This window comes from Vigna angularis, chromosome 10 (genome assembly GCF_016808095.1).
Source record: "Vigna angularis cultivar LongXiaoDou No.4 chromosome 10, ASM1680809v1, whole genome shotgun sequence".
NCBI lineage: Eukaryota > Viridiplantae > Streptophyta > Magnoliopsida > Fabales > Fabaceae > Vigna > Vigna angularis.
In genome coordinates, this window is record NC_068979.1 from 11,615,427 (window position 1) to 11,637,947 (window position 22,521).

The following is a 22,521-nucleotide window of genomic DNA, read 5'->3' on the forward strand; positions in this document are numbered from 1 at the left end:
ATAAACAGTCACTATACTTATAAATCACATTCATCTATCCTATTATGTTAATAAAATTAAACACATTTCTTATTTCATTTAAAAATAATATATTGATTAAAGCTTATTTAAAAATTGAAAAATTTATATGAATTAAATAACTTAAATTTTATATATTAATATTGTAACATCTCAATTTTAATAGTTTACAAGTGATAAAATAGGTTTATGATAAATAAAATATATTGTCTCAATAATATATGATGTTAATATAGTTATCTAAAAAAACTGTAATAACAAAATATATCTAAAGCAATTAAGAAGAACCACGACGACGAAGAATACTTTACAACATCACCATCCTCCACTAGAAATGTTTGAACACCTCATTTGCTCACACCAATAAGGTGATCATTACAAAATAAACAAATAAACACATAAAAGAATAAAAAAAGAAATAATATGGTAAGCTAATGTGCAAAAGAAGTTTCATAAAATAAACATAGAAATATCATCATACATCACTCATTCAAAAAATAATCATATTACATATAAAGACTCAATCTATACTCAATTATTCAAATAAAACATTGATGTGAAATCTCGAGGGTCTTGCACTTGTGGTGACCTCTACTGCTCTGTAAGGTCATTATCAATGGGTTTTACCCTACCACACACAATGTTAGTCCGTCAACATCTTTGTCTAAGGTAAAGCCTCTAAACTAGGACCTCCTTCACATCTCACCACATACCCCATTTTACTCTACTTGAGCTTGAATAGTTATTAGAGCGACAAGATAACCTCAAACGTTTGGACTTCCACATTAATGCGTATACTAATGAAACATCACCATAGAATCTCCTCAAGAGATCAATGGAATTACGCTAAACACATACAATACTCATCCTCATTATATTATCATACATGAATATACACCATGATACTATTAAACTTACATAAACTACATTGTATTCTATCTCAAACAGTCAAAGAAGAAGAGAATTTCAAACATACACCATGGCGCTCATAGGTGGCGTCCAACATTATACTTCTTGCAAAAGGTGACGCTCAACACTCATAGGTGCGTTTAGTTGCATTTTCTGGCGCTCAACACCTTAAAGCTAAAATGCTCCAAACTTAGAGTACAAGGATGATGCTTAACAACACCTTGGCGTCGCATAGTGTCAAACCATTCACAAAACTAGAACTCAACGTCACCCTAGCACCGCTCGACACTATCCCATTCGCAAAATATGACGCTCAACATCATTTTAGCACCACTCAACACTATATCAAATATCATACCTATATTTTGTACTTTTCAAGAGAACTTATACTTGTCAAATTGATCAAATGGTCACTCTTTTCTCAGTAAATTAGCTCAAATAGTTTTAAATATGAAAACTTGTACCATATAACCAATTGCTTAAATGAAAATCAAATCCAAACTGTTGAGATTGCTGAGTATTATTCAACTTATATCTTTGTGTTGATCATTGCATACCACTATATTTGATATGTGATTTTATCTCTGTAGGCAAAATATGAAGTTTTGGAAATGAAAAAAACACAAGCACCTAGCTTCGGTTATTTGCGTTTTAAAGTATGGCAAAACAGCAAGTTTTAAGTCGATTACATTATTGGTTAAATTTATTAAAACTCATGTGTTTGCACAATTATTTTTCAAGAGTGCTATGATGTATTTCAAGAAGAAATTTTTTCAAAAATATTCTAAGTGCTTTTACTTAATCAATTGTTTCAAGAAAAGTTTAAAAACTGTGTTTTGCGAAAAGGATTAAAAAACTTACATTTTCATACAACACCAATTCACCTCCCCCCCTTTTGGTGTAAGAAACGAAACACTTCTTTTTTAACAATTGACACCAGAGCTGGTTTTCAAAAGATATTTGAAAAAAAATCGATTAACTTTTCTATCTAATCGATTTGATCCTGAAAATGACTTTCACTTCTCAAACTATGAGGAAAAGTGAATATGCTTTTGAACTCATGCATGTTACTTGTAATGCTATGTGTAATTCCATTACTGATGGCTTTTATGAGTCTCTTGAAACAGGTTTCTTGCGAAACAAGAAAAATGGCGCAAATGGGCTGGAATCCAGAGCTGAAAGGATAAACATGCAGACTAGAAAATTCACCAAATTTCTCAACAAGAAGAAAGGTGACGAGCATTAAAGTGATGACAAAAAGAAGATCAACTAAGAACATCAGGCAGAGACTAATCTTATCATGATGGCCAAGTCTGAACCCATGAAAGTGTGTCTGGAACAAGAAGCAAAGGGATCCATGTGGTATCTGGACAACGGGTGTTCAAGGTACATGACAGAAGATCCAACAAAATTTACAAGCATCTCTTACAAGACTACAGGTCATGTCACATACAGTGATAACAACAAGGGTAAAATAATCAGCATTGGTAAAGTTCAAACTCCTTCTGCATATGAGATTGATAATGTACTGCTTGTTGAAGGATTAAAACATAACCTGCTTAGTATCAGTCAATTATGTGACAAAGGATTGAAAATAACATTTGAACCAAAATACTATTTGATAAGCAATGGTTCAACTGATAAGTTGTTATTGATAGGACATAGATACAACAATATATACATAATCGATTTTAGAAAAACTTCTTTCAAAACTTTGTATGTCATATGACTAAAGAAGATGATGCACAGTTATGGCACAAAAGACTAACTCACATTAACATGGGTCAGTTAAAGAAATTGGTATCTAAAGATCTTGTTATTGGTCTTCCAAATATTCGTTATGCTTCTGAAAGATTATGTGATGCATGTCAAAAAGGAAAGCAAACAAGAATCTCCTTTAAAAACAAAAGAGAAATGTCCACTACCAGACCTCTTGAATTGTTGGACATGGACTTGTTTGCTCCTTCCAGAGTTAGGAGTCTCGGTGGTAATTTATATGGTTTAGTGATTGTTGATGACTATTCTCGTTACACTTGGACTTTCTTTATTTCTGCCAAGAGTGAGACTTTCAGGGTGTTCAAGAAATTTGCTGCTGTAATACAAAATGAAAAGGAGCTCAGAATAAAATCCATCAGAAGTGATCATGGCAAAGAATTTCAGAATGAAGTGTTTGATGAATATTGTGCGGAAATGGGAATCTCTCACAACTTCTCTACACCAAGAACACCTCAGCAGAATGGAGTTGTAGAAAGGAAGAATAAAGCATTAGAAGAACTGGCGAGAACCATGCTAAACGAAAGGGACTTACCGAAATACTTCCGGGCAGATGTTGTCAATACAACATGCTATGTACTGAACAGAACTGTGATCAGGTCATTGCTGAAGCTGACTCCTTACGAGCTATTCAAAGGAAGGAAGCTTAACATCACACATATATGGATCTTCGGATGTAAGTGTTTTGTTCTCAATAATGGTAAAGAAAATCTTGGTAAGTTCCATTCCAAAGTTGATGAGGCTATTTTTATTGGTTACTCTCTCACAAGTAAAGCTTATCGAGTATATATTAAAAGAACTATGTGTGTTGAAGAGTCTGTACATGTTGCGTTTGATGAACATATTGATATTGCCTCTAATCAAATGCATTGTAGAAAGTCTATAGGTGCAGGTGATTCTGTTGGAGAGGAAGAAACTTCTGAAACTGCAGTTGATCCTCCCAGAACTGAATCGATTAAGGAATGGAAAGTACCAAGAAATGTCTCGACAAGCAACATCATTGGTGATATCACAAAAGGAGTTTCCACCAGGCGGCAACTTAATCAATTATGCATGAATGTAGCTTATGTTTCTAAGATCGAACCCAAAAACATTGAGGCTACACTTACTGATGAAAATTGGATGATAGCAATGCAAGAAGAGCTGAATCAATTCAAGAGAAATAATGTATGGGAATTAGTTCCGAGAACAGGAATTCAGTAGGTGATAGGCACCAAGTGGGTATTCAGGAACAAGAGGGATGTTAAAAGTGCCTTCTTAAACGGGTATATCAAGGAAGCAGTCTACGTAGAACAACCACCAGGTTTCCAAGACTATGAGCATCCAGATTACATTTTCAAACTTATAAAGGCCTTGTATGGATTGAAACAAGCACCAAGGTTATGAGCGTCTAAGTGAATTTCTGATAAATAAGGGATTCACTAGGGGTAAAGTTGATTCAACCCTTTTCATTAAGAACTCCAAAAATGATAGACTATATGTATAAATTTACGTTGATGATATAATATTTGGTTCAACTTATCCTGCTCTATGCAAAGAATTTTCTAAGACAATGCAGATGAGTTCAAGATGTCCATGATGAGAGAACTCAAATACTTTTTGGGACTTCAAGTTAAGCAGAATGAGAATGGCATCTTCATTCATCAATCAAAATACTGTACTGATTTGTTGAAGAAATACAAAATGCTGAACTGCAAAGAAGCTGCAACACCAATGATAATGTATAGAGGTATGATCAGATCCTTATTATATTTGACTGCTAGTAGACCATATATCATGCATAGTGTTTGTCTCTGTGCTAGGTTTCAGTCTCAACCAAAAGAATCACATTTAACAGCTGTGAAAAGAATTTTAAAGTATTTAAAAGGAACCAAAAGTCTTGGACTGTGGTATCCTAGTGGATCAAACATTTTTCTTGAAGGATACAATGATTCAGATTTTGGGGGCTGTAAACTAGACAAAAAAAACACTAGTGGTACATGTCATTTGTTAGGATGTTCTTTAGTTTCCTAGCATTCAAAGAAACAAGCTTGTGTGGCACTATCTACCACAAAAGCCGAGTACATAGCTGCTGTGCTCAGTCTCTTTGGATTAAGAGCTAGCTAGAAGACTTTGGCATTTCTTTAGATCATATTCCTTTAAAGTGTGATAACACAAGTGCAAAGAGCTAGCTAGAAGACTATCTTGCAGTGAGAGTCATTTGTGTGTCTACATTCCTTAGTGCAACCAGCTTTTCCGTTTGTTGTCTCCCACGCCCTTTTTGTCTTTTTTCACTCATGTGCCAAAAGTAAGCATAAAAAGGAGGGGCTATTGGTGTCCGTGTGCTTCCAAATACTATCACCAAGTGGGCCATTTTTTCTTCACGTGAATCAACCATCACCATACCACTTTTGCTTTCTAAAGTGAATGAATTCCTCTCCACGTGGCACTGCATTCTCCACAGAAATATGTCAATGTCTCTCCTATCTTTCTAAATGAAAAATTGTGCTCCTTTGCTGCCATGAACCAACGCCCCTTCTCCAGAAAAAAAATGTCCGTGAGCTCTTTTCTTTCTCTCAACGTCAGCCTCCTTCTTTACTTCCAGCCACCACCTCTCATGTGGCCTCTCATACCTCCAAGTCTTGCTGGACATAGCAGCTACCAGGCCGTGCGTGAAGATAGCTGCTGGACCGTGATGAGTTGTTGGAATCAATTGTGTGCTGATGTGTGCTTTGGGTCGTGACCATGCTGGAGCGAAAGCCTAGTGGATGCTCACACCTCCTTCTCATGCTTTTTAATTTGTTGGGTGCACCCCTTCATTAAATGAAAGTGAAGTTTCTTTTCTCGGTGGCAGCTTCTCTTTTTCTAAGCACACATGTGCTTTCTTCAGCCAACAAAACACTTTAATCTTTAGGCCGTGACATACTAGAAGCCCAACAAAAAAAATGAAGCTGCTCTCCAAACGAAACTGACGTGCTTTCTTCTATTTTTTTTAGCCAAATCAAACAGCATATTCCAGCTTAAGTCTCCACGGATCAACACATCTTTTTCTATTCAACACAAAATAAATCAATGCAACCTAGCTTCTTCCAAGTAAATAACACCGTGTTCAAATGAATGTTCTTCCAAATTTCCCAAAATGTTATCCAAAATTTTCCCTGCAATTAATAATGAAAATTATAAGCTCAGATAATTCAAATTAATTAAAATAAGAATTTCTGGTCAAATTAAGCACAATTAACAAAAACGGAAAAGTATTGGACATTTAAGCACAATTCCCTGATTAATTCTAGCACAATAAACTAAGTGAAATCGAGAAAATATTGACTCATCATGCATCATCAAAAAAGGGGGAGATTGTTGAGAGAGGGAGCACAAAATTAGCTTAACTCACAATCTGAGTGATATTGTGTTTTTGATGATGACAACACATAATGAAATTAACACATGTTATACTATGTTATACTGTGTTACACATGTTATGTTGTGTTCTGTGTTATACATGCTATATGCTTATGCTTACTGTGTTATATTTGTACAAGCATATTGTGTTGTGTTGATCATTGCATACCACTATATTTGATATGTGATTTTATCTGTGTATGCAAAATATGAAGTTTTGGAAATGAAAAACACAAGCACCTAGCTTCGGCTATTTTGAGTTTTAAAGTATGGAAAAACAACAAGTTTTAAGCCGATTACATTATTGGTTAAATCGATTAAAAGTCGTGTGTTTGCACAATTATTTTTCAAGAGTGCTGTGATGTATTTCAAGAAGAAAAATTTTCAAAAATATTCTAAGTGCTTCTACTTAATCAATTGTATGCGACTTGTATTTGATTATGTTGGTTATTGTTTTGAAAACTGGTTAAATGCTTGACATAACTGTCACAACGGTCATATTTTTAAATATGTTGACCAAGCATTTATTATCAGTCGATTACATTAATTGTACATTCAATTAATTGCTTGATTGCTATTAATCTGTTATAACCGCTAAATGTATTCGATTAGATTAATAGCATAATCGATTAAAACACGTATGATTCAAGTTATATTATATATAGACGCATGATTTGAATTCAAGAAGAGAATAACAATTTTACTCTTTCATATATGCTTTCAGTGATTGATTGAACGTCTTATAGAAGAGAGAAAAGCTCCAAGAATCAAGAACTACCGTGGTGATAAAGTCTTGAAGATTTCTTGAGGAGCAAGGTTCATATACAATGTCTGATCGTTCTGCACAAGAAGGTGCATTCTGTTTGATCAGGAAAAACTTTGGCAAACGCTGAGTGTTGTTGGTTTCCCTGTGGTGTTATAGGAAGAAGAACGTGGTTCTTGACTTTGAGGGTGTCTCAAAGGGGTTGACAGCAGATGAGGATTGTTCTTGCTGCTTGTCTGTTTGTTGTATTGCCTATAGTTAGATTAGTGAGTTAGAGAGGTGATTTACATTTTGACGTGAGGTCACTGTAAAGCTCTTAGTGTAAAAACTCAGATCTATATAGTGCATTGGCTTCTAACTCAGGTTGATTGGAAGGACACTGGATGTAGGCTTGGCCGAACTAGTATAAAAAGTCAGTGTTTGAAATTTCTTATCCCTTCTCTCTGCATTAAATCGATTATACTGTCATTACATTCGATTAAGTGAACTGCTGCATTGCACATATTCTTACTTATGATTCAAGAAAAGTTTAAAGACTTTCTGTTTGCGAAAAAGATTTAAAAAAGCTATCATTTTTATACAACACCAATTCACCCCCTCTTGGTGTGAGAAACGAAACACTTCTTTTTTAACACAAACCTACAGGCTCACAAACCAAACATTCAAACCAAAATTGTCAACTCATCAAAGTTCATCATATAACAAAAACATGTAGTTTATGAGTCCAACCACAAATCATCAAGTCATACTTAATACATAGTTCAATCATCCAATCAATTAACTGTATAAGTTCAACCCAATGCTTTATTTTTGTCTTAGTTGATCCCGATTCGACATTAAAAGTATATTGATTTTTTGCCAATAACCGAATACTTTTGTCTGTAAATACTGCATATTTTATTCCATTCATAAATCTATTTTCTTCCCTAGGAGCCCAAACGATGTGATTGAAAAAATCCTCCTCTATCTATTGCGGGTCGAGGACTCCTCCCCATTCTTCAAAGTCCGTTTCATATTTTTCATAGAGAAATCTCTGATCAACGATAGAATAAGATCCATTTTGAAATTTATTTAAGGGATTCCTTGGTTTGGATCAAAGAAGCAATGTCACCCAATCCTTATCAAACTTACTGTAATTTTTTTCTTTACGTGAGGATCCCACCAGATACAATTCTATATTTCAAGATATACAAAACTTAAAATAGTGCAATTAGCTTCCCTTACCTAAGAGGCATATGAATTTGCTCTAAGGAATTCCAAATCCCTTCAAACTCATAGGACCTAGCCAACGAAACTCCTCTTAACTTGCAGGATGTTCTATTTATACATAGAAATATGACAAGAACAATCAAGACATATCATTATGATTATTGATCAATAGAGAATGACTAAAAAGATGCATGCAAGTAAAAAAAGACTCACATACAACTTATAACAGAAAAAGACTGAAAAAAGAGATAAAACTCAACTTACACGAGGTAGTTCAGATGATAAGAGAGAAAGAACTTTAACAAAAAAGTCACAATAAAACTATTTATATTAAAACTTTTTAAGATTTAAATAATTGAATCTCACTATTTTTCGCTTTAAAATGTTATTTTCTAAATCTTTACAAATACTAGCAATTGTCACTCAACAATAAAAATTTAAAATATATTCTTGAAAATGTTATTTAATATGAAATATGTAGTTTTAAAATATATAATTAAGTTTATTAACTTATTATTATATTTACATACAATTTTATTCAAATATAAATTTAAATAGAATAAGGAATATGAATGCTGTAGTTTATTAAAATTACATGAAAAAATGGATATATATTTTAAAACTAACAAACTTTAATATCATGGATGTAACTTTCTGTGAGATCCCGGTAAATTAGAAGCGTAATTAGGTGTCAAATCAGTATTTATTACGCTGCTGAATCACCTAGTTGCTTCCATAATGAGCCGCGCCACACGTCCCATGCATTAATTGCGCACTGAACGCTGCATGCATGAACGCCACTTGTCACAATGGAAGTTTCTGAAGTCAGAGTGTGTGTGCAGGTGTTGGATCGGGAGACGTTCGTCCGCACGAACGTGGATTTGACAAAAAGAGTTTTCGAAAAACCCCTCCATTCACCTGTATCACTCGTCTTCTTCCTCAGAACCAAACCTTCCATTTTCTCTGATCTCTCTCTAGAACCAGTTGCCCTTCTCTCTTCTGTAACTCATCTTCTTCTTCTCCGATTCACTTTCCAGAACCGTAGGAACGTTCGTCCAGCTGTGATCTTCCGTTTGGACCGAACAGAACTTGGATCGGAACTGGTAAGTCTTCATTTCTAAGCGTCGTCTTTTCTGGTCTCATGCGAACCCTAGTTTTGGTTGCATGCATGGGTTCTAGGTCTGAATTATTTTGATTTCTGGCGTCTTAGATTTACGTGGGAACTGTTGAGCGAAACCTGGGTGTAAGACGTGGTTAGAGGAAACCTAAAATCTTGCTTTTGGAAGTACACTGCTATCCAGGTAAGGGAAGCTTACATATATTTAAATTTATACGTGTATGAGTGTATGAAAGCATGATGTGGGTTGTCTGTATGAAATTTCTGTATACGTGTTTTTCTGGATCTGCATGAACGAACCCTGTTGTGCTGTTATGAATGTTTGCTGATATGATTTCTGGGTTGTTGAACTGCATGCTGGTTGAAACGTATGAGTGATGGATGAATACTATAATGTATGAATCGTTAATATGTTGATTATTGAATATGAATTAATCTGGAAGTGAAAGTATAAAGTTCATCAATTGGAGATTCATTTGAAGTATAAAGTATAAGTTAAATTGTTGAAATCTGGAAAATTGTTAAGGTTGAGAAATCTGCACTTAAATCATGTCTTTGATAAATGACGCTCGTCACTGTACGGTCTTAAACCGTTCGGTTTCCTCTTAAAATAACATAGAATGGGATTCCTTCATTTGGAAAGAATTCTGCTCGTGAACGAGCGTCCCTATTTGGATCTTTGAGAGCGTTCGACCTTATGTCGAGCGTTCGTCCGTTAGAGCGTTCGACCTCATGTCGAGCGTTCGTCTGTGAGAGCGTTCGACCTCATGTCGAGCGTTCGTCCGTTAGAGCGTTCGACCTCATGTCGAGCGTTCGTCTGTGAAAGCGTTCGACCTCATGTCGAGCGTTCGTCCGTTAGAGCGTTCGACCTCATGTCGAGCGTTCGTCTTTGAGAGCGTTCGACCTTATGTCGAGCGTTCGTCTTTGAGAGTGTTCGACCTTATGTCGAGCGTTCGTCTTTGATAGCGTTCGACCTCATATCGAGCGTTCGTCTTTAATATCGTTCGGCCTTATATCGAACGATCGTTCTAAATCGCGCAAGGTCTCCTATCAAGCGCTCGTACAACTGAATAAGTATTTGATTTTAAACAGCGTTCGTCCTGAATTTGAAATAACGTTCGTCCTGATCTCAAATAGCGTTCGTCTATACAGTTAATTAACGTTCGTCTTTTAGAGAAGTGTAATTGAGAATGAAAATGTGATGTTGAGGAAATTATAAAATGGGCGAATCATATATGAGGTGAAGTTATGATATTGATATTTGAACGAGTGTTCCAAGGAGGAACGACTCTGATTTCTATTGGATATTAAATTGGTAAAGTATGACTGTGGATAAGTTAAGACTCGCTGTCCATCTTGATGTTCCGTGATACGCCTCTTCAAGTAGAAGGGGGTATTCATGTGTGGGAACGGCAGGAGGTCCTTAGTCCATAAGTTAACATGGGCGACGTAAGAACGGACTTACCTCGAGTGGCAGCTGTTTGGTGTATCCCAGTTACTACATCACTCGGGTGCAAGGACGCTTGTAACTACACAGATTCATACAGTCCGGACGGTCGGTCTAGCATTAGTATATTTATGTTTGATTGATGTTATGCGTATATGAGTTGATTGTATGATGGTTTGAATAAAAATGTTGAAGTATGAATTTAAATTACGTAAGCTTACCCTTTCGTTTTTCCTTGTGTTGTCCACTGTCCATGTACGTTCGTCCTGTCTTGCAATGATCATCCGTTGTGGATGTGAGCAGATGGTGGTGCATCCCTTGAAGAAATGCTGGAAGAAGAAAATTTGGACGATGCCAATCTGGTGGAAGTTGAAGTAAAGGCCGAGCCTTAGAGCGCTCGTAGATGTTAGGTTGTAGACGTTAGCTCATTTTTGGACGTTCGGTTACTTCTTTTGTAAAACCGTTCGTTCGGATTTATTTTCCTGTTTCTCTGAAACGCTCGTTATTTTGTACTGTAGCCGTTCGGCTTTGACCCTTGAACTCTGTTTAATCTTAAGACTGTTTACTGTACTGTTAATTGTAATTAATCCTGATTTATGGTAATTATGATATTTTGGGATGTTACACTTTTCATAATTTAGTCATTCAAATGATTTTCCTATAAAAAAGTTCTTATCTCTTTTACATTTTTAAGCAATTTTAATTTCTTTATTTTTATTTGAGTATTGGTTAGTAATATGTTATTTTAAAATAAAAATAGAAGAGATGAGGGTAAATTATTTTTAGTTACAAAATAATTGTTAAATTTAGTTAAATATCCTATCAATGTAATTACAATCCAATTACAAACTATCATATGATAAATTTTAAAAGAGGAAAATAAAATAAAATATGATAAATTTTAAAAGTGGAAAATAAAATAAAATTGGAAAGCAAAATCAGATAAAAAAAGAGGAATATTTTTATATGTAATTATAAATATAAGTATTTAAAAAAAACATATAAATATCTATTTACTCATGAAATTTATATTCTAATTAAATAGTATCAAGCTACAATTTACGAATTAATTTCTGTGAAGACATTAAGAAAATTCTTAATTCGCCAAACGTGTGCAACCTGCAAAACGCAGTCGTTTCATGCGACACGATTTGCTTCTGTATCGGTGGTCTTCTTCCTCCGTCGTGATCTTGTTAGGGTTCGCAGAATCGAAGTTTCCCTACATTTCTTCACTTCGCATCCACGTCGAGATTCCTTCGCAGTTTTGTCCGCACAACCCGAGAAATCAACAGTTACACGTGCACTGTACGATATTCTGTTACGTGTCTGTAAGTAATCAGCAGGAAATTGTTTAACCTTCTGAGAAGATCGTAAACCCCTGTGTATAGCGCTGAAGCACTTGAAAGATGCAGAAATTGGGAGATTTCAAACTGCCACATTTCTTCAATTACCCACCCTATTTCACGTAAATTACCTTTTTATGCTTTGCATTTTGTTTTGTTTTTTTTTTTCCAATTATATGAAGAAAGCTTAATTTTGTTTTAGTTACTGAGACCTTTTCATTGCCTGTATTGGATATGTTTTCTGGTTGCGTGTGATATTGTATTATTGTTGTGTGGTTCAATTGTTTTGCCTCTTTATTTGCCAAATCCACTGTTTAGTGCTTCGTGTTTATTGATAAGAGAATTGATAGTAAGACTGTCTTTAACTAGTGGTTGATTATGCCGGTGACCTTGGCTTCTACCTTTCAGTTTGCAGCCAGTAAGAGACACAAGAGAGAAGCAGATACAACTATGGAAAGAGCTTATTTTGGATTATTGTAAAACACAGAAGACATTTGTAATTGCCCTTGAAGAAGAATTTCCTCTATTTGCAAACCATGTAATTGAAAGTAAGCTAAAAATCCTGCTTTTTTGTGTCATTTATGTGAAGTTGACAAGTCCTATGAATGCTTCTCTATCATTTGGTCTTGCTTGTTTCCACGCTTTTGTTTTGTGATTCTTTAAGACTTTTCATCTTACAGGGTCTCTTACTCATGAAGCCAGAGAAGCTTTCCTTTCGGCTTTAGTTTCTGAAGGTATGCTTAATTTCTATCTATGGATTTATTTTTTTTGTAATGGCTCAGAGAAAAATGTTTCAACTGTGTATTCTGGTTTGACAGGCCGTGCGGAATGGATGGATAAAGGACACAGGAAATGTCTTATTCTCTGGCATCGGATTCAAGATTGGGCTGACATTTTAATTCAATTTGTAGGTTTAAATTGCTAGTTTGATAATCACGGCCTGCAATTAGTATTTACTACCTAGTTATTGAATTTGCTTTAATATTTGATTAGGCAAAAGACAATGGGCTGGAAGATGGTGTTGTAACGATTGAAGAAATACGATCAGGGACCGAGTCTCAGGGAACAGGTAATTTGTTAACGCTTATAGGTCCTATAGTGAGCTATACCTTTATTTTTCTTTTTTCCACTAATTTAAACAATGATTACTATAGTGAGCTATACTTAGAGATAGGACAAGTTTGACGATTATGCTGCTTCAATGCATATTGTCTCGGGTTTGAGTATATTTCTAGGACTTTATAGTCGTTCTTTTGCTAGGTATTTCTAATAATATTGTTACTTCTCAATTTGTTTCCAATCAATCTGGTTGAATCGGACCTTTTGAATATTTATGTGGTTCTGGAGGTAGAGGGAAGGATCGAACTTTCAGTAAATATTTCTTCCCCTGTATTTAGATTCAATTCAATTTAGTATAATATGAAAGCAATCTTGGCAGAGATTCAGTATGCCAAAAGGGATTTTTGGATATGATTTGTGGTAAAAGAATTCATTAAGTCTTCATTTATCTTTACATTTTTTGTTGCTTTTGAAATAGTGTTTAGAGAAGTTTATGTTCTATTTTTATCTTACTTAAGGGTGATTGCAAAATGTGCAAGCAATGGAACAGATAGAAAAACAACTAAAACGGAAAGATACGCATGTGGTGGTTTACAGATTTTGAGCTCTGAATTTTTCTTAATCTAAAACCAATTTAGTTAGTTTCAATTTTGTGATTTGGTGTTGTCTTAATATTTCAGTAACCTATACTGAAATATTATGTTGACTAACGGTAAAATAGTCTTAACCTTTTATTTTTTATTTATTTTTCTTTTCTGGTGATTAAAGGAAGTATATTGTCTTGAACCTCAGACCAATAGTGCTATTGCTGAAGCAAAGGTTTAGACCAACAAATAGACAACCTTTGATTTTTATCTTTAAATAATTTTTTAAGTTGTTGAAACTAAAAGAAAAATAAAAATTTAAAAACGCAAAACAAAAGACATTTTCTTCTCAGTGTGAATGGTGTTTTTAGACTGCTGTGGATGTTTGTTAAATCGAAAATAGTGTCCTTGGACGTGGCTTCCTCTATTTAAGAAGGTTAAAAAAAGCTCATAAAGTACACTTCTTCCCTTCAGAATCAGAAGTACCCTTGTAAACCACCATAATATGTCTTCTAATTTCTAAAGATGTATGGTAATTGAACAACCCTTATCCAATTTATTATGATAGATGCACCCCAGTAGGTAACTTTTGCCAATTTTCCGCTTCATGATGATTTTTTCAATCAGAATCTATAAATTCTAAACGTTGGCAAACTAATAGCAGTAAATTTTTTGACTTTGTACTGATATTGTCCAACCCTTTGTGTTTACGTGATCAGATAATTGTTTGAGAATGAATTGTTACGACAGTAACTGTCGATATTGTGAAAGATCATGTTATAATTTTTGTTCCTAATGTTGAGAGTGGTTTCTGTGGTTGCTGTACTGCTGACCAAATATGCTTGAGAATGGGAGCGCGGACAAATTCAGAGAAGAGGAAGATGACACCTCTTCATTTTGTTTTAAACTCAGAAAATTCGAAAATAAGGAAAAAAAGTAATTGGAAAATGAAAAGAATTATAAATGTTTAATATTAAATATAAATCAATGGAGATGATTTTACTTAATCAATTAACCCCTGGTGAATAAAATGGAATCGGTCGTGTTAAAAGTTGAGTTTTCGCTTGCAAAAGTTTTACGGTTGAAAGGGAGATTGTTGTGAAAATCAATCCAATTTTTCCTAACATTAATACAAGAAAGTTAAAAGCCAAGAGATGCATTCGAAGTGGATGGTGAATCTATCTTGACTCTTGAAAATCTCATTCATTATAATAATGAGACGCAGATGAAGAGGTTGGAAAGTAAGGCCCACTAAGTCTTATTTATAGGAAGCCATGAACCTTTACCATGTAAATATATCATGTGAAGATGATACACACAATTTAGAGAGAGGAGGTCGCCTCCCTAAATTAAAGGGGGGTGGTTTTGTAATGGGGGAGGGTTTCTCAGGTTTGCCCAGAACATTTGTAATGTGATGTGATATAATGAATACTTTTGAGACAATTTTGCGGACGGTGGCAAGAGTTTCATGTCGTTTTATGTTTTTTCTTTGTTTTTGTGTCCCATACCTCTGATCCTCTTTATGTGAGAGGGGAGATTCTTCCTCATAATGGTATCAAAGTTAATGGTTTGGCTTGGTGACTTATTTAATTGAGTATATTGGAACTGATGGTGGATCCAAGCGGGGATCTTTGTGCCAAGTCTTGGTGACGGAAGCCCAGCGATGTGTCTTGGTAGTTTGATGGAATACAAATCTGTGTCGATAGTCTTCTTGAAACGGGAGTCAAAGGGGCGTGGTGTCTTGAAAACTAAAAACAGTGCAAGGACAAGTAGTGTCATCATCCATTCCCAGGGATTTTTAAGATCGAAGATATGGTGATGAGTAAAGCTAGTTTGGGAGCGAAAGCATGATTTGTGAGAAAAAAAAATGTGAAAATGGTTGTTTGGGAATTTTAATTGAGGGAGGGATTATTGCGAAAATCAATCCAATTTTTCCAAACATTAATACAAGTGAAAAGCCCATAGATATATGCTTCCAGGTGTTAATATTTTGACCGAAGTTGGTTCTCTTTGTTTTTTATATTCTGCAGAGCTTCATGGAATAGATCGAACTATTTTGAATCGTGCACTGAAACTATTGGAGCAGAAAGGAAAGCTTGTGGTCTTTAAAGGAACTTCAGCTGACGATGAAGGAATTAAATTTTCTATATAATTTTGTGTATTACTCCATTGAATTTCGGTGGATCTTACATTTGTAATCAACAATAGAATTCTTTGCTGTCTACTTGATGAGTTTGTTGATGTTCAAGAGCAAGCTGTAGTTAATTGCTATCAATTTGAATCTTGGAAGCTTCCTTGTCTTAACTAAGCATGATATTAGTTAAAGTCATACGGATAATACTCACCTTATACTCGTTATGTGATGAAATTTTTTGCAGGAGTATATATACAAAAAATATAGATATGAGTATAGGTAATATTTGTTTTTTTTAAAATGGGATTAGAAACGAGGATGAATATGTACATATTCATTTCGTTTTCATCTCGTCTTAATCTTATACTTTGTTCTCGTTTTTATCATCGTTTTTTTATTATTACTAAAATATTTATTAGTTATTAGGTAATATATATATATATATATAATATATATATATAGTTTCGTAGTATTTAGTTTTGTATTATTTTTTTCTTTTGCTTAAGATATTTTTTATTTTTTATTTTTTTAGTTTGTCTTATATCTATGAAATTCACACACATTTTCAAAGTATTTTTTGTCTTATTCTAATTTTGATTAAATATTTTTTTTATAATTATATCGTCAATTTCAATTATCAAGTAATCTTTTTGTTATCTTTTATCTTTATTTTTTTTATTTAAAAAGCTTTTTGTTTCACTTAAATAACTTTTATCTTTTCTGACTAATTTAATATCTATAAAGTTTTTTTTTGTATTTTTATGATATTTTTTATCTTATTGTACTCTTAAATATATATATATATATATATATATATATATATATATATATATTTTAATTTCATATTAAATCATTCTTTGGACATATGAAATTTTTACTTTTTAATATGTTTATGCATTATTTTTATCATATAAAATATTGTTTTAATGATTTTTATATAATTTTTATTATTTTTTAATTCATTCTCATAAATATAAAAATATTTCATTTACTATAATATAATAATTTAATATATTATCATGAAATTCAAAATTTATTTCTAAATTCAAATTATTATTAGTTCAATTTTTTCTATGTATGATTTAATTTAAATAGTATATTATAATCTTTATTGATGTATTAAAATCAAATTTCATTATAATTTAAAAGAAGAGAGTAAAAATTTGATTTTGTTTTTATAATTTTAAAAATATTTTTTAACTTTATAAATTTTATTTCATTAGAAGACCATCATTTAGGGTAATTTTTTTTTTCAGTTTCACACCTTTCTTGATCAATGCTTTATTTTGTTTGATGTTAATATTATTGAATGACTCTTGGTGAAGACAAAGTTGATTGATGTTTAATACTGTAGTGATCCTAACAGGTGCTAGTTCTTTAGTGTTGGGACAATTTTTCTTCAAAATTTCGTATCCGTTGAGATTGTTTCCAAAATTAGTCATATTCCTCTAAATAATCTTCAATTATGTGAGCACAAAAACAAATATTTGTTCGAGATCTCAATAAAGTCAGTAAAATTCATTTGTTACAATTACCTTCTTTTGCATCAAAGGAGATATGATCTCTTGAAGAAATTTATCCGGGGAGGAGTGGCAAAATCATTTTGTATGGATGTATTCACGGGTGACAAAAGATCAGGTCGAACAAGGATAGGGGTGTTGCTCCCTCCACCACCCCAAGTGCTCCTGTACCTTCCCACTATTTTCTTTTATTCTAAAAATACTCTACACTTTCTCACTATTTTTTTTATTCCAAAATTACCTTACACCTCCCCACTATATTCAATAATCTTTCTCTTTCCACATTAATGGAGCATTCAGATGGTTGAGATTTAAACTTGTGATATATTGTAAAATTTTATTTACACTTTCCCTGAAATAATGATTCAATCTTATTTTCACTGTTCAATATATTTTTTTTTCTTCAAATCACTTAATAAATGGTAAAATTTTGTTCTAAATTTCTAGAAAAATGTTTATATATGTGTGTTTTTTTTACATTTAATATTTATAATTTTTAACATTATATTATGTTTTAACTTACCGACCTGTTTGACTCAAATAACTTGAATAAAGTATTTAATTTATTAGATAAATAATATAAAAATATTATTAAATACTTAAAATATAAAAGAAAAGTTATTTGTTAAAGATTTGGTATTTATTTAGTTCTTTCGTCATTATAAAGTTAGTATATAATAATAATAATATATTATTTACTATTAATATTATTATGTTTATTATTTTGTATTTGCATCTAACCTTTAAGTTTATAAAATGGAAGTGGTAGATGCACTAATATTGAAGTTTCCTCTCAATTTTATATTTTGCAATATATCACAAGTTTAAATCTACTCCATTAATGTTATGCTCCATTAATGTAGAGAGAGAAAGAGAAAGATTGTTGAGGATAGTGGGGAGGTGTAGGGTATTTTTGAAAATAAAAGAAAATAGTGGGGAGGTGTAGAGTATTTTTGGAATAAAAGAAAATAGTGAGGAGGTGCAGAAGTACTTGGGGTGGTGGAGGGAGCAACACCCCACGTATAGTGCCTAGTTGTTACTCGTCCGCTATCCACGCGGATACATGTTTAAAAAAATATCCGCAAGTATTTTAAAACTCGCAGATATCTGCAAATATTTAAAAAATATATTTTTATAAATTTTTAAAATAAAATTTGAATAAAATTACAAAAAAAATATATAAAATATAATATAAATTAAAATTTAATTTTAATTAAATTTAACCTAATAAAATATAAATTAATTTTAATTTTAATTAAATTTAACTTAATAAAATAGAAATTAAAATTTTTCTTTTATTTTTTGCGGATAGCGAATATCCATGGGAACATATAGTATAATACTCGCACTTGACCCGTTCATAAACATATATTAAAATACTCGCTACCCATAATGCTTGGGTAATAAATACCCACGGGTACCAACTATCTATCGCGGATTTTATCCGCGGATACCCGCAAATCCGGATTGTTTTGCCATCACTAGATGTATTCTATTAACAAAAAGTGATAAACTCTTTATAAACCTAATCTTTAAAAGAAACTTGATGTGGCTTGAAAGCATTTGGATCACTGGAAGACAATTCTTTTTTACCAAGGATTCTACGAATTTTCCTTCTCTTCGTTAAAGGATATAAGAAGAGTTTTAGATATTGGAATTTGGAATTTATCTTTGTATTTTTCATGTTTTTGGTTGGACAAAGGAATTTGTCTTTGTACATATGAAACTCAAGAAAACTTCGTTGAGTTTGTATACATGGTCTTTGAATGATTACACTTGTAATTAACACATCTTTATCTTTGAATGATTACACCATGAATAAGTCTCATGAACTTTTTTTCTTGTATTTTATTGGATCTTCATTTGTTATCTAAATTACCTAACCAAATTTTAGTGAAAAGACAAAGATTTGTGTTTATTGCTCATGTAGAGTATGAGAAACTGTCTCTATTTGTTTAGAATATAAAATGATTGGTCATGATTTATCTAATTATAGAAGACTACAAGATGTCAAAGTTAATTCTAGTAGAGAGAAAAAAGTTGATACAAAAATACAACATTATCATCCTAAGGGTGACACTCTTTCTTCTCAAGATTCAGTTCTTGTGACTTAACCTTCTTCGGTGGTGTAACTATGATGGAACCTATAACAGGTTGTGGTGGAGTTTGTGGTAAAGCCTATAGTGGAGCTTGTGCTGCAACCATCGATGTAGCCTGAGGTTTAACCTATAGTAAAACTCGTGGTGTAGCTGTCAACGAAAATTGAGGTTCAACCTAAAGGGTAGCAACCAGTACAACCTGCGTTGGTTAAGTCTATTTGATGAAGCCTATTTCTTAGTCACAATGTGTTGTTGTTTAGCCTCATAATACTCGTGCCTTGAATGAATATTCTTTTATTAATAACTAGGATGTTTTTAGTGGTAGTGGGACAATGGAGTTTAATTCCTAAGTTGATATACCTTCTTTGGAGGTTGACACACATTGTAAATAGTTTGCAGAACTTACAATAATTTGATTTACATTATAGTAATTCTATGAGAGTTCCTAATTCTTTAATAACTAAGGAAACTCATCCGGCAAAGGAATTCAAATTAGCTTTTAAATGAGTTAATATTATTCATTAAGAGAAAATTCTAATACTCAAAATAGATGATGACCCATTCAAACTACTTGGAAACCCCATAAAGGTAGACCATCTAAGAGAGTTAATATTAAATCCTTCAAAATAAAGACTTCTAATAAGAACTAATATGTTTTAATAAAATGTGGCTTTTAGGTACAAAAGACTCCATGTTTCACGTATTTGATATCACTTATTGTACCGTATGATTAGACGATCACTCAGCGAAACCGACCGAATGAGAGCGTCAGAGGGAACCAAATGGCCAAAGAGGAGGGGAAGCCGAGTGGACATTCCTTAACGCTAAGCACCCTTAAATACCACCTCAAATCAAGATTATAGGTAAGCATTGCTTAGTGGTTTTGGGCCATGATTGAGCCGCGATTAGGGTTTCACTAATCTGAGACCCATTTTGAAACCTATAGATAAAGGTCAAAGGTAAGAAAGTAGGTGGATTCATTATTATGAATTTAAGATTTTACTCTGACTCCGATCAGACCAATTACTGACTTAAGTATCAAAATGCCTTTAACAGGTATCTCAAACGGTTTGGAGCATGGATAAAAAAGGACTTGGACTAAGATAAAGATAGTTACCTAAGCTATTTCAAAGCAAAGTGTAAAAACGTGTTTGTAAAGATCTCGACACTTATCAATTTATTTCATTTGCTGATGATACTAACTTATGGAGTTTAAAGTTTCTCACATTCTTTGTGACGATAACATAATCATTTTTTTTCTTCATAAAAAACATTATAAGTTCAGAATATTTTTTATAATAGGTCTTGGTATATGTTCTATGAGGTGTAATTTTTTTATCGTGAGTTTGATATGACACTCTGTGTTTTGTTCACATTATTCTTTATTTTTATTTTAATAAAATTTTCATGTTGGACTTTAAGATATCACCTAAGATATTAAAGTTTATTGATACCTAACATAAACTTATTTAAGAACTTTATTTCCTTAACGTTTTCAAAATTAATTTTTATTTTGGTTGTTAAAAATTTTATTTACCTGTAATCGCGTAATATTTTATTTCACTTTTATCTAATTTTTATTTAATACTCTAATTTAAAATCTATACAATTATATATATATTTTAAATATTTAATATTAAATATATTTATTTTGTATTTAACATTTGATATTATAATGTTTCTTTTTTTCATAATTTTTTTATAAAAGTTAATTAATTGATATTGAAATAGTAAAAACATATACCCGTTACTAAGATATAGAAATAAGTAAAAAGATTTATACTCATTATGTATATGGATAAATTTTTACTTTGGAAATGAAGATGAAATAATAAAATAGTCTTTGCCCTCTCCCATTACGTATGAAAGATTTTTTAATTTTTTATTTTGTAGAGTTGGATATATGAGCACTTTCCTACACTGAGAAGGGGGTGTCAGGTGTCTTCGTACGAGGAAGACATACTACATGCCGCTCAGTGGGACTCACTGAAGCAAGACAAAGATTCAATTGTTGAGTGAAATGTGTCTTCATGATCAAAATATGACGGATCACACTTTATAGGCCTCTATGTTCTCTGAAGTTTTTTCTTTTGTGCATCCTTCGTCTTGACTTTATGCAATGGAGGTATCATATATGTCATTGCAGGACAATCAACGTCAAGTAACTTTTGTTTAATCGTCACTTTACCTCCAATATCAACCTCTTTAAATCGTTCTTCAACCATATGAAGCTCATGTTGTATGGATAACTCTGGTTGCGATTCATTTGATACAATATCTGAAATACTCAATCTTGTCCACATGACATGAAATTCAGCCAAAGGAATGACATCAGGGTCATAACATGCTAATTCACACGCACAGGGGACACCGTAGGTCCATCTAAGTATGCATCCACATCTTGCCTTATCCAGTCCTATATGTTGTACTCGTTGTAATTCTTCACCAATTAGTCCCAAAGCATACGTGGATACTCGTCCAAGAAGTCTTCTGTACCTTATTCCTTTATAACCTTCCCTCATAAGATTGAAACTTTTTTCGAATGACGCTTTAATCTTATTATGTTGCAAGATAATAACGTTGTGAATGGCATCCTAGCAAGACCAAAGATCTCCCATACTGTTTTCCAATATTTTATTTAGGCTCTAATGAGCAGACTCGATCTTGACAAAAATAAATCAACAATATTATCAAATATTAAAATATTAAATAAACTAATATAACATTAAAACATATTTGTTCGTTGTTGTATTCCCTAAATGCATTACGTTGTTTGTCCATGCCTTTACAAAGTAAGTATTGTATATAATCCAAGTATTATTGACATATTTAAAGAATAAAGGCTATGAACGACAAGTGTATTCAAGGTGATTGGCATAGTCATCAAACATAGACTGATCTATGACGTTATCCCATGCTTCCATTACTACATCCCATGTTTCAACACAATCAACTAACATTTTAAACTTCGCTTTGACATTTTTGAAAATATGGAAGCGATATAACAACTGATATCACTCAGGAAACACATTGGCGATGAAATTTGATTAAAGACAAGTCTTTATCGCTGACTATGACTTGTGAACACTGATAGTGACATATTTTACCATGATTTCAGTATTGAATTAGAGAAAATATCAACTCTTTCTTATCCTTTTTGCCTTG

At 32.8% G+C, this 22,521-nt stretch overlaps 1 protein-coding gene across 1 annotated transcript; it reads left to right on the forward strand.

Annotated features, from left to right (window-relative positions):
- The first annotated feature begins 11,691 nt into the window (after positions 1–11,691).
- Positions 11,692–15,932, forward strand: LOC108334732 (vacuolar protein sorting-associated protein 25). The gene is made up of 6 exons (XM_017570664.2): positions 11,692–12,082; positions 12,369–12,508; positions 12,641–12,694; positions 12,779–12,867; positions 12,954–13,029; positions 15,634–15,932. Exons 1-6 carry the CDS (start codon positions 12,024–12,026, stop codon positions 15,753–15,755), a joined length of 540 nt encoding a protein of 179 aa, XP_017426153.1. The 5' UTR covers positions 11,692–12,023; the 3' UTR covers positions 15,756–15,932.
- Positions 15,933–22,521: the final 6,589 nt, after the last annotated feature.

Excerpts from the sequence above, each read along its gene's own strand:
- LOC108334732 (XM_017570664.2), top strand. The coding sequence starts at position 12,024 with ATGCAGAAATTGGGAGATTTCAAACTGCCACATTTCTTCAATTACCCA. Across the intron at positions 12,868-12,953 it reads CTGACATTTTAATTCAATTT|GCAAAAGACAATGGGCTGGA; the intron begins GTAGGTTTAAAT and ends ATATTTGATTAG. Across the intron at positions 13,030-15,633 it reads GACCGAGTCTCAGGGAACAG|AGCTTCATGGAATAGATCGA; the intron begins GTAATTTGTTAA and ends TATATTCTGCAG.